Consider the following 11,755-nt stretch of genomic DNA (forward strand, 5'->3'; position numbering starts at 1 on the left):
GGAGGGGCAGAGAGAGAGGGAGACACAGAATCCAAAGACAGGCTCCACGCTCTGAGCTGTCAGCACAGAGCCCGACATGGGGCTCAAACTCACGAACCGTGAGATCATGACTTGAACCGAAGTCAGACGCTTAACTGACTGAGCCACCCAGGTGCCCCATAAGTGTTGTAAACTTTTAAGTAATCTCTATACCCAGCATGGGCTCAAACTCACAACCCCAAGATCAAGAGTCACATGTTTTACTGACAGAGCCAGCCAGGCGCCCTTCTCCTGAGTTCTTTTTCCTCTACCTTCTAGGAGATGTCCTTAACTCTAGGTTCCAACTCTTCAATTTCTCTACAATTTTTTTCTCCTGTATATATATTTTTTACTTCCAAGAGCCTTTTCGGATTCTTTGATTATTATTCCTTTGTTTAGTGCATCTACTACTTGCTTTATGGATGCGGAATTTTCTCTTATGCCCCCCGAGGGTATTCATTACAGACCAGGTTTTAAAAAAAAAATGATGTCTGTTTTCTTTGTGCTTGTTTGGTTTGGTCTGCATCCAGACTGGAGGTTTTCTTCAAAACCCCTAGAACGCTTTGGCTCTTGGTTCATGGTTGAGGGAGAGAGACAGGTGGCATGGCCTAGAGATTCAGTGTGCATAGCAGGGCTCGTGCTGGCCCACCCTCTCTAGATGGAAGTTCTGAGCTGGCTTCTCCCTGGGGCATTCCTGTAGACCGAATGCTTGTGTCCTTTCAAAACCATATGTTGAAATCCTAACCCCCAAAGTGATGGTGTTTGGAGATGGGGCCTTTGAGAGGTGATTAGGAGATGGGGGTAGAGTCCTCATGAGTGGGATTAGTCCCCCAAGGAAAGAGACAAGAGACAAGAGAGAGAGAGAGAGAGAGAGAGAGAGAGACCCCTCCTCCTTCCCACCACGTGTGGATACAGCGAAAAGATAGCCTTCAGGAACCAGGAAGTGGGCCCTCACCAAGCAGGGAATCTGGGGCCCTTTGATCTTGGACCTTCAGCCTCTAGCACTGTGAAGGACAAGTTTCTGTTGTTTATAAGCCACCAGCCTGTGGTATTTTGTCATAGCAACCCGGATGGACTAAGGCACCTCTGATGTCAGTATCTGAGGTCCTTTTTTTTTTTAAGTTTATTTATTTATTTTGAGAAAGAAAGGTGTGTGTGGGGGGGGGGGCGTAAGGGCAGAGAGAAAGGGAGAGAGAGAATCCTAAGCAGGCTCTGTAATCACAGTGAAGCTTGACTCAGGGCTTGAGCTCACGGGGCTCCAACTCACAAACTGTGAGATCCTGACCTGAGCCGAAATCAGGAGTCAGAGGCTTACCCAGCTGAGCCACCCAGGCGCCCCTCTGAGGTCTTTCTCTGGGACCTTCTCTCTTGGACCTTGCCTGGCTGTGTCGCCTGGGGAGACGGGATGCAAAAAGTTTGACTTTTCCACGTACAGATCTCCAGCCAGTCCCCGCTGTTTGCAGTCCAGGATTCACCCCAGTGACCTCCCGGTCCTGAGACTGGGTCCTGGGGTGCATCAGTAAACCCCTTGGCTGGCTTTGAGGTTGTATCTTCCCTCATTCTGCCAAGCCCTCTAATTTCCATCTTCAAAATCTGGTTGTCATTTCTCATCTGCTGTCCCTTCTCTTTGTCCTTGAGAATTCACGCTCCTCTGTTCCTTCGGTGTCTTTTAAGGGGCTTCGGAAGTGAGCAGACATCAATGTGTCAAAAGTGGTAATTTTTTTTAGCATTTTGTGACGGTAATACATCGAAGGGACAGCTGTTAAGACTCTATTGGACAACTTTAGAGGAAACAGAAACAAAATGTGAGAAGGGGATGAAGGTGTGGCTGTGTGTCCTGTCCCCCTTCCCCCTCCCTGGGCTCCCTACTCTGAGCCAAGCATGGAAACGTGCTGGGCTCTGATGTCTTTAAAATGGAAGACGGCACTGAAGGCAAGGAAAGGCGTTTTGCTGGCTCTCCCTGGACTTGACCCCCTTCACTCCCGCTGACTCCCAGTGAGTCTGAACTGGGGAGACTGCTTCCCTAGAGAAGGAGAACGACAGGGGAAAAATTCAGATGCCTGGCCCTTGACAGGAAGTTGAAGGGGAGGAGGCCTGCTCTGGGCCTCGGTGACTTCACCTGTGTTGTTATGAAAGCAGTCTGGAGAGGAATTGGGATAGAGTTACACCGGCTGCCGGACCTACTTCCCAGGACAAATCTTTCAGGAAAAGGGTTGGCCTGACACACAGCGGGGGGGCCAGAGAGAAAGGAAAGCCTATGGTGTCTGCAGTTAGCAGGTGGGGGTCTGCCTCTTGGCTCTGTAAGTTTCCTGCTGTGTGACCTTGGGCACACCACTTCCCCTCTCCCAGCCTCAGCTTTCTCTTTTGTACCGTGGGGATAATATTGCCCACCTCCTGCAGGTGTTGTGAGGACGAAATGGGGCAGCTTAGCTCACTGCAGGTACTCAAACATTTCTTGTTAGTGTATTAAGTGTAATACCAGAGGCAGAAATGTCCCTGCCCTCCTCTTCCTTTCCACAGCAGGTGTGAGACCAGCTTCCGGCTATGCTAACAGACTTCCCAAAGGAGCTGGGACTTGGGAAGAGACCCTCCCCCTTTCCCTTCCTCCAGTGAGGGATGCCCAGGCCTTCCTGGTTATTCAGATCCCAGGGAGGAATGGATTTGAGTGTGCCGCGGCAGCCTCACCTCCACGTCTTTGGGGCCTGGTGCCCTAGCTATCACCCAGAAAGTCTAGAGAGGCAGATGGGAGCCCCTGGGGCCAGGAATGTTTATAGCCCCTCACAGCCTCCAACCTGCCCTGAACACTCCCTCCAATCTGGGGAGCAGGTTCGGAGTCAGGCTGGGAGCCTCACGAAACCAAAGAGATCCCTTTGTCCCAAGACACAGGGCCAAGAACTGTAAATCCCAAAGTCTTTCAGGCAGAAGCATGGGACCCAGCTCCCCTCCTGCTGCCTGCTGAAGGAGGGCCTCTAAATCACCCAGGACAGACATCCTCAAGGACACGTGGGTAGCAGTGGGGGCTGAGAAAGCCTGCAATCTAGTTAGAGGGGCCCATACCACACACAGGGTCACACAGACACATGTGTATGAACATGCACACAGTTGTTCATGTTTAGTCCTCTTACACGACACCCTCTCCCACACAGGCCTACTTCTTATGGGTGAGATCCATGCCCCTGAAGCAGCACGCGTGCACACATACAACGCGTGTGCTCCGAGCTCCTATCTGCCTAAACTTAAGGCTTAAGGTAGGGTTTGGGGGCAGCGCAGTGAATTTTGTAAAAACTGGGCTGCCTAAGAGCACATTTCAGAGGCCCTTCACAGTCTTCCCACCCACGGTCTTCATCAGAGAAAGGAACGGCCCAGAGAGTAGGAAAACTCACTTAGCAGATAGGTGTTGAGTTTTTGACTCCTTTCCCAGAGGTACAGAGACGCAGCCTAGGCTGTTTGGGGGGAGAAGTCCCTTCCAAATACCAACAGCATCCCCCTGTCATGCCGTGCTATGACAGGAGCTCACAGCAGTAGCGATAATTTGAAAGATCCTGGAAGATGGTTTCAGGGTAGAGATGGGGGTGGGGCAGGTTGTCGTGTTCCCATGGCAGCCTGTCTCATTGCCATGGCAACACGTTCGCCCTCCATTCAGTGGAGTCCTCGTTTCTGTAATGGGTGGAACGCTGTGGCGCTTCTCAGGATGGTGGTGGCCCTGTAGTCTTTCTGGGAAAGAGCATTTCCATCCTAGGCCAGGCAGGGTAGGAGCCTACAGAGGCTGTCAGAAAGGGCTGGCTTTTCTTGCAGGCAGAAGGGTGTGGATTTCCTGTCAGTTTCCCTACTGACAAGCCTCTACTTCTTACTACAGAAACCAACTCCCCAGCTGTTGGGGGGCCTCCAAGAAGGTCCCCATAGGGCAGACTGACCTTTCTCCATGTCCACCAGGGCTGACTCAGTTGGAAACCCTTCCCGGCATGAAGTGGGGCCAGGTGCTGTCTGGAGACTGATTAGGCTCACCATTCATTGGCTGCAGGCCTTCAGTGAGTTATGTATCTTTCTGAACCTCAGGGTTCTCACCTGAAAGTGGGGATACTGCATGCCCAGTGTCCTCGGTGGTTACAAGGATGCAGAAAAGTGATACAGGTAGAGAACAGGCCGCATCCAGGGCTTTCCCTGGGGGAGGGGGATGGGTGGCCCAGGCCACTCTTGCATGCAGACTTCAGTGCCTTGGGGCTGAGCGCCCCAGCAGAGGTCCGGGGGGGGGGGGGGGTTGCTGGAGTGATCTTTAAGCTTCAGTGGAAAGGGTAGTGGTTGGCATCATTTTCCAGATCGAGCTGTCCAACTGGCTGTAAACTTCCCTGGGAAAGGAGGAGGTGCTTCAGCCGTCTTCCCCTGGCCTAGATCAGTGCTACTCAAAGTGTGGGCCATGGCTCGAGCCCCTCTGCGAAATGTTGTCACCTGCAGGCAATGAGCTAAGTCTAGGAATTAAGAGGACAGCTGCAGCAATTTTAATAGAAATTTGATGTTGCCGAAACACTGAAGCAGCAACCAGTTCCGGTTTCTCTTTATTTTTAAAATTTTAAAAATTTTCAGCGATTCATCGCGTGTGTGTGTGTGTTTTAAGTAGTGATCTGCCCCAGACTGGGGAAAAACAATCTGGTTCTTCATATCTCTAGTTTGAAAAGCACTGAGCTTGATAAGACTAAAGTCATCTTAAAACCAGTAAAAATCCAATTGAGGAGCGAGGGAAAACTATCTAATCGGCGCTGCTTGCAAAAATTAGCCACAGATCACACTCAGGATGTTTGGGCAGCATTTCCTTTATTGTTTCAGGACAGAAGCCCCAGTCCCCCTCCCACTGCCCTACCCTCCACCCCCCACCCTCAGCTCAGACGCCTAGTCTGGGGTTTGAAATTCATGCCCCCGCCCCCATCCCGCACCTGGCGCTCAGCCAAGCGCAGCGCCCCCCGCGGACGCTTCCGGGAGGCGCGGTCTGCCGCTTCCCGTAGCGCAGGCCGAAGGAGTTCCAGTTGTAGGCGGACAGGTCCTTCTCCCGCTGAACCAGCACCGCGCCCCGCGGGGCGGGGATCAGGCGGCTGCGGGGGGCGCACAGGCCTGGCCGCTGGGGCCCCGCGGCACTCTCGGGAGGAGGGCACAGCGAGGCCCCCCGCGCGTTGGGCTGGGCCCCGGCGGGCTTTCTCTCCGCGCATCGCGGGCTCTGCTCCCACGGGGCCAGGAGGGCCTGGGATCCGGGCCGCTGGCCTAGGGCAGAACCACGGGGAGAGGTTGAGGTGAGGCCAGGAGAGAAGGCTTTGGAACACCCGCTCCCACCCCTAGCCTGTGCTTCCCTCTCATAGTTCCTGGTCCCTTTCATTCCTGGACCTCTAGGAAGCCCAGAGCCCAATGCAGACCATCTTAGCCCCCCAGGGAGTTAGGTCACTGGCTCCTCTTTCAACATAGCTTTGGTTTCAAATGGTTGCCAGAATGATCTTAAATGTCTTTTGTATTAAATCACTTCCTGTTCGGAAGCAAACAGGGTAGAGCTTGGAAATTAGCCTGCAGTATTTGTTGGACACTCAAGTTGGGCATTTCTTGGCTCACTGCCTGGCCCTCTGTCTTGTCTCTGTCTCAGGCTCCCCCACTGGACTGAGCTCCTTGGGGCGGGTGGGAGCTGTGTTCATTCAGTTCTCTGAGTGCTTGAAACAGTGATCTGCGCCTGCACGTAGTAGGGCTTCAAATGCTTGTTAAATATATAAGCGCAAATGAAAAGTCTGTAGTTAACAAAAACAAGGGTAGAGCTAAGACCACTGGGCCCCACACCTCTCCCCCAGTTAGTGTGACCCCCTAATAAGCTGCATAAGGGCTCAGTGAAGAATGAGAAATTATCTGGGTCACCTTCACCTGCTCACCCCTGCCTCCCCAGATATAATCTCTTTCCTTCACACTGAGGGCTAACAAGGCTAATTAGGAAGGCTCTTCACATGCAAGGCTTGTTAAATTCACTGTAATTTTTGGCAGTAAAATAGTGCAACTAGCTCTGAGTAGACAGGAACCCCAGCCAATTGTGGCACGAGATTAGTGGAAATGAGGCCTGGTGTGTGAGTGGGTGTGTTGAGGGGGGGGGGTAGTTGGCTTTGAGCCCTGCTCCTCAATGCCTTGGCATACTTTGGAGGAGAGGAGTGTGGGCGTGGTTCAGAGTTAATGCTAATCTTCCTAGAAGGCCCCTCCCGCCTTGCTTAGGGCCTGGCTGAGGCAGGGAGGGATGATGGCTTTCTTCCCAGTGACACCCATCATCCCTGCAGTAGGATTACTGCTCAGGCTACTGTGTGTGGCCTCACCTAGAGCCACTTGCCAAGAAGAGTCAACAGGTCAATGTCCCTGGGGGGAAAGCAGTGAGGTTATTCTCTGGGGGAGCCTCCCTCACCCAGAAAGAACACGTGGATCCCAGGAGAGAAGACACTGTTGGCCAAGGGCACCCGGGCCATCTTCTCTTTGCTCTGGGATATCTTATGGGCGCAGTGATATCACACGTGTACAGGGGACGCTCCAAGTTCCATGGCTAGAGAACTACCGCAGGCCAGAGAGGCCAAGCCACATCTCATGTGCCCAGGAAACTGACCACCAAGCAGTGTTAAACCCACAACTCCTGTTCCGGGGACTAGCTCGTGCTGCTCAGAGGCACGCTCTTGGCAGTTCCTGCACCTGCAGGGCTGTTGCAGCATTTGATTGACTTCCGGGGTTTTCTTTGCCTCTTTGGGCCTCCGTTTCTCCAGCTAATCAGTTGCACAGTGAACTCATAAGGTTGACAGATATTAACAACCTGTCCTTTTGCTTAGGTCTTTTTTTCCCCCCCAAATTCCCCATACAGGGTCTGAGATCACTGATCAGAAAAGCTTGCATAGTACATTCCTTCCCAATGGATCTGCTCAGACAGGTGGTTGGCATACAGCAGAGAACACACGTGAGGAGGAGCTCAGTGGTTGACCGGGGTCAGCCTCGGATGCCCATAACAGCAGTAAGACATCCCTTGCTTGCAAGATTGATGCGGCCCCTAAATGAATGGCATGTGCTAGTCTTAGGTTCTCATTAGAGGCAGCGTTTAAGTCACATTGATAGACTAGCTTTAATCTGAGAACCATGGTAACTCTTATTTTACGACAACTCATGTGCACCCCCCACCCGGTCCCCGCCCTGCCCCGCCCTTCTTCCCAGACCACGCATACCTGTAGATAGAGGATTCTCCACGGGTGCCACCTTTTCAAATGTCTCCCTGAAGGAGGTGGCACAGAGGAAAAGCATCAGCTGCCAAGAAACCAGCGAGTTCATCCTGGTGAGAAGACAGGACCTGACAGTGCCCTGAGGATGAGATAGAAGGAAGGAGGGGAGACTAGGTCAGGCGCAGGGCATGGGCAGGGTGCTGCCCAGTGTGAAGAGGAAAGCCCTGGAGGCGGGGGGGGGGGGGGGGGGGGAACGTGTGTGGCACCCAGGAGGGACGGGTGAAGTGAAGCAGGGCAAGGAGTTTCACTGAGTGGAGGGCACTGAGGTCCAGACATCCTCTGGAGCCTGGGAGCTCCCCGCCGGGTTCTGCAGAAACCCTCCACTTCCTGGGCCCAACTCTCCCGTTAGACTGCAACTTCCCAAACCTGGCCCAGTTCCCTCCTGCTGCAGCAGAGACTTTCTTCTTTTCCTTTTCCAAGAAGAAAAGTAAGAAAGAGGCAATCATCTCATTATCTCTCATAACCCTTCGCAGACCTGAGGACTGTCATTAAATTGTCTTATTGCCTGTAATACAGGGAAGAGAAAAAACTTTCCCTGATGTATCAGGTCAGTGCCACCTTTTTCTAGTCTTTGTGGGCTCCAAGAGGATATGCACTCAATTGACCTCGTGGTTTCGGCTGCTGGGGTGGGAGCTGCGTACCCTGATCCACACTTCACCCCCTTTGCCTTTGCCCTCTCAGCCTCCCACCCCCACCCCAGCTCTTGCAGCCCCCAAGTTGAATTTCTGTTTGAAAAAGTCATGGGGGGGGGAGGGGCGCCTGGGTGGCTCAGTTGATTAAACATCCAACTCTTGGTTTCAGCTCAAGTCATGATCTTATGGTTTGTGAGATTGAGCCCTGCATTGATGCAGCTTGGAGCCTGCTTGGGATTCTGTCTCCCTATCTCTCTGCCCCTCCCCTGCTTGTGCTCTCTTTCTCAAAATAAATACTCATTAAAAAAAAAAGTCGGGGCGCCTGGGTGGCGCAGTCGGTTGAGTGTCCGACTTCAGCCAGGTCAGGATCTCGCGGTCCGTGAGTTTGAGCCCCGCATCGGGCTCTGGGCTATTGGCTCAGAGCCTGGAGCCTGCTTCCGATTCTGTGTCTCCCTCTCTCTGACCCTCCCCCATTCATGTTCTGTCTCTCTCTGTCCCAAAAATAAATAAATGTTGAAAAAAAAATTAAAAAAAAAAAAAGTCATCAGCACTTTGGTATTGTCCAACAAGCATGATTAAAGACAAACTAATGGGGAGGCAGGTCAAAGGGATGGACAAAAAGTGTGTCCACTGGAGCTGCCGTGGTTCAGGGGGGCAAGTGGGAGGGGCAGGGCTATCACTGGCGCCCATCAGCTGCTAAAGAATGGCTGCTTAGCATCGTCTACCCCTTTGTTCTTGCCCCCACCCCCACCCCCCACCCTGCAGCCTCCAGGATCTGGACACGGGGCAGATAGGAAGACTCCTGAAATGGGATCAAGAACGCTCAAACCTGAGGCGCCTGGGTGGCTCAGTTGAGTGTCCAATTTCAGCTCAGGTCATGATCTCGCAGTTCATGAATTTGAGCCCTACCTCAGGCTCTGTGCTGACAGCTCAGAGCCTGGAGCCTGCTTCCGATTCTGTCTCCCAGTCTCTCTGCCCCTTCCCCGCTCATGCTCTGTCTCTTTCAAAAATAAATAAACATTAAAAGAAAACACATTCAAACCTGGCTCCAGCTCTGCCCCCCTCCCTGTGGGATGTAAGTCACCCCCACTTCAGGCCCATTTTGCCTCTCTGTGAAGTAAGAGCATTGCATCAGACTGGACACCAACTGTCCCCTCAGATAGTCGCTTTTCCTTGCAGACTTTGATGCTGTGACACTCTGAAATCCAGACAAGTTTTCTGCACCGGCTTTAAGCCCTGGGTGGGTATGGAGGAGAGGCAGGATCAGTTCATTAGAGCAGTGTCAACCATTTCTTTTGTGGCTTCAGACCACGGATGCACACAGCCCAGGTTAGTTCAGAGATGATTCCTGAACTAGGTGCTGTGCTAGGTGCTAGGAGTGCACAGGTGTGCTAAGACACAGGGTGCTTGTTCCCAGCTCCTCCCCCAAGAACCTAGCTCAAGAAGTTGAGTTGTCTTAGCTGACCACTTCAAAATAACACCAGAAATGACAGGCTGGCGGCATGTGGGTACCCAGGGAGCTGTGGGGGCTTATCCTGGATGGGGGGCAGGCGGGTTTGCCACAGGGGGTGGCGCCACGGCTGTTTCTGAGCACTGGTCAGCTGCGTGAATACGGGATTAAGGAAGGCATTTCCATCAGGGGGCGCTGGAGCTGGCCAGCAGGGGCCGGGCGTGGAAGGGACCACAGGTCCTCGACAGAGCTTCCCTGGAGAGACAGACTGTCTGTGGTGAGGCTGGAGAAGGGGCACGGGGCAGGGGCCTTCATCCCAGTGTAGGCTGAGCCCGAGGGGGGAATGCGTGTGTGTTGCATTTCAGATGAAGCATTCCGGCTGCTATGCGCAGGCAGTGTGGTGAGTGGGGAAGGTGAGGGGTGGGCAGGCGTATGGTTAGAAGGCTAGTGTACTTTCTTCCAAGCTCCTGGCACCCCGTAGCGCCTCCTCCCCATTATAGATACCACCATGGCAGGTGAGCATGCCCACGTACCACCCACCCCCCCCCCCACCCCCCCCCCCCCCCCCCCCCCGCCCCGCCAGCACAGGGGCATTGAGCACGTTCCTCTCCCCACCCAGGCAGCACAGGGGCATTGAACATAGTAGAGTTGAATTGTTTGGAAAAGAACCATCAGCTTTCACAGGGCCTGGAGAGGCTGACCTGCTGTAGGCAATTTCTGTGCCCCCACCACAGGCTATGTACCTAATCAGTAAAAGATTCCAGGTGTGGTGGGAAAGCTTTTGAAGTGAGGTGGCTTCCTTCCTGGGGTGATCCCCGGTTCTTGGTGCAGGGGGCTAGCAGGGTGCAAAGGGGCTCTTGGGTTAGGTTTGTACTTGCCATCCGGAAGTTGGGAGAGCTGCTCGGAGGAGACCTGTGGAGCCCACGAGCCCTGAGGGCTTCCCTAGCTCCCTCCAAAAGCTCCCATGGCCTCTCATCCCAGCCAGAACTCACTCACTGTTCCTATTCCTTCCACTGTAAGGGATCCCCAAGGTCCTGGTTTCATAAATTTGAGTCAGGGTATTCACTGACTAATCCCAGAATAATCTGGCCAACCTGCTAATCAGGAAAGATCAGCATCCCCTTTGCCTGTCTGGGCTACAACTGTCGTTCTTGGAACTAAATTCCTGCTCCCACCTCTGGAGCCTGCCTGGGGCTGGGCAGATCCCTCTCCACGTGTGGATGCCCCCGGGGCACCTACCTTGGCTCTGTCCGGCCGGGTGGCAGCTCCGTGGGTCTCCAGGTGCTTCTTGGGTTGATGAACACGCAGAGAGAGGGGAGCTGGGCTCCAGGGCTCACCCTCATCAGTGCCCTGATCGCGTCCCTTTTATAAAGCCTGGGGTGACGTCTTGTCTCCAGGCATAGGCCCACCTCTGCCTCCTCCCCGCCCTCAGACCCCTCAGAGAGCACAGCGTTTGCTGTCTCCCACTGCCTGGCTCTCAGCACTGAAAGCAGCCTCTTTGTCCCCCTCCAGAAGCCCTCCAAGGCTGGCTTTCTGATTCCCACTCTTCCTTCCATCCTCCTCACCCCCTACACCCCAGACCCACTCAGCTGGAGACCCATTATGCCCCAGATGACATGGAAATGGACTATGTGAGGGGGAGGGGGGGACCCTGCCCTCTAGACAGGAAGTACAAGCACACCCAGTGTGAAGGAGCAGGAGAAAGGGGGCGGAAGAGAGAAAATCTAGAAGGTGAGCATACCTGGGAAGTGCCAAGGGAATCCAGACGGGTGATTTGCAAGTACAGCATCTGAAGATGCTGCTCGTGGGCTCCCCTCCACACCTCACCATCCCATGGCTTTGTAATCGCCGTGTTTGGAGGCAGCGACAGGGCTCCTCTTTGCATCCTGAGCATCTACTCCAGTGCTCGGTGTAGACACAGGGGGCCCTCATGGATATTTACTAGATGTATGCATTTACACTATGTAGATGCATTTACATCTACATCTATGTATGCAAATGCATCTATGTATTTACTAGATGTATGCATTTCAAGGGACTCTGGTCTCCATCCTGGGCCTGCAAGAACGCTCTTTACCCTTGGCCGAGGGGCTCCCCAGGACAGAGAACATCCCTTCTATCAGGCTTGGGCTCTCTGAAGGCAGGGGCTGTGTCTCCGCCCTCAGACGAGAAGCTCTCTGAGCCCAGGTGCTACCTGGAGGGTGTGCCATGCAGGCAGCCGCCTAATGAATGGTTGAGTAGCATTTCCCACCAGCACGCAGGCTGATACCCATCACTGGTCTAATGCCTACACTAACAGGGGTCTACAGACATATTATCTCACTCATTAGGGCCATTAACCACAAGGATAAAAATGATAGGCTACGAGAGCAGGCCTGCCCCTCGCTCAG

The 11,755-nt window shown here is 53.5% G+C and overlaps 1 protein-coding gene across 1 annotated transcript; it reads right to left on the reverse strand.

Annotated features, from left to right (window-relative positions):
* Positions 1–4,921: 4,921 nt before the first annotated feature.
* Positions 4,922–11,123, reverse strand: KISS1 (KiSS-1 metastasis suppressor). Its single transcript, XM_047841039.1, has 3 exons — positions 11,107–11,123; positions 7,230–7,362; positions 4,922–5,268 (listed from the first exon to the last, which is right to left on the reverse strand). The coding sequence occupies exons 2-3, from the start codon at positions 7,330–7,332 to the stop codon at positions 4,922–4,924; spliced, it is 450 nt and encodes a 149-aa protein (XP_047696995.1). The 5' UTR covers positions 7,333–7,362; positions 11,107–11,123.
* Between the last annotated feature and the right edge of the window lie 632 nt (positions 11,124–11,755).

This window comes from Prionailurus viverrinus, chromosome F1, assembly GCF_022837055.1.
Source record: "Prionailurus viverrinus isolate Anna chromosome F1, UM_Priviv_1.0, whole genome shotgun sequence".
In the NCBI taxonomy this organism is placed as follows: domain Eukaryota; kingdom Metazoa; phylum Chordata; class Mammalia; order Carnivora; family Felidae; genus Prionailurus; species Prionailurus viverrinus.

What these genes read in the sequence shown, in the direction of transcription:
- KISS1 (XM_047841039.1), bottom strand. Translation starts at nt 7,332, where the DNA reads ATGAACTCGCTGGTTTCTTGGCAGCTGATGCTTTTCCTCTGTGCCACC. An exon ending in GGAGAATCCTCTATCTACAG is followed by an intron (nt 5,269 to 7,229) that starts GTATGCGTGGTC and finishes GTTCTGCCCTAG; the next exon opens with GCCAGCGGCCCGGATCCCAG.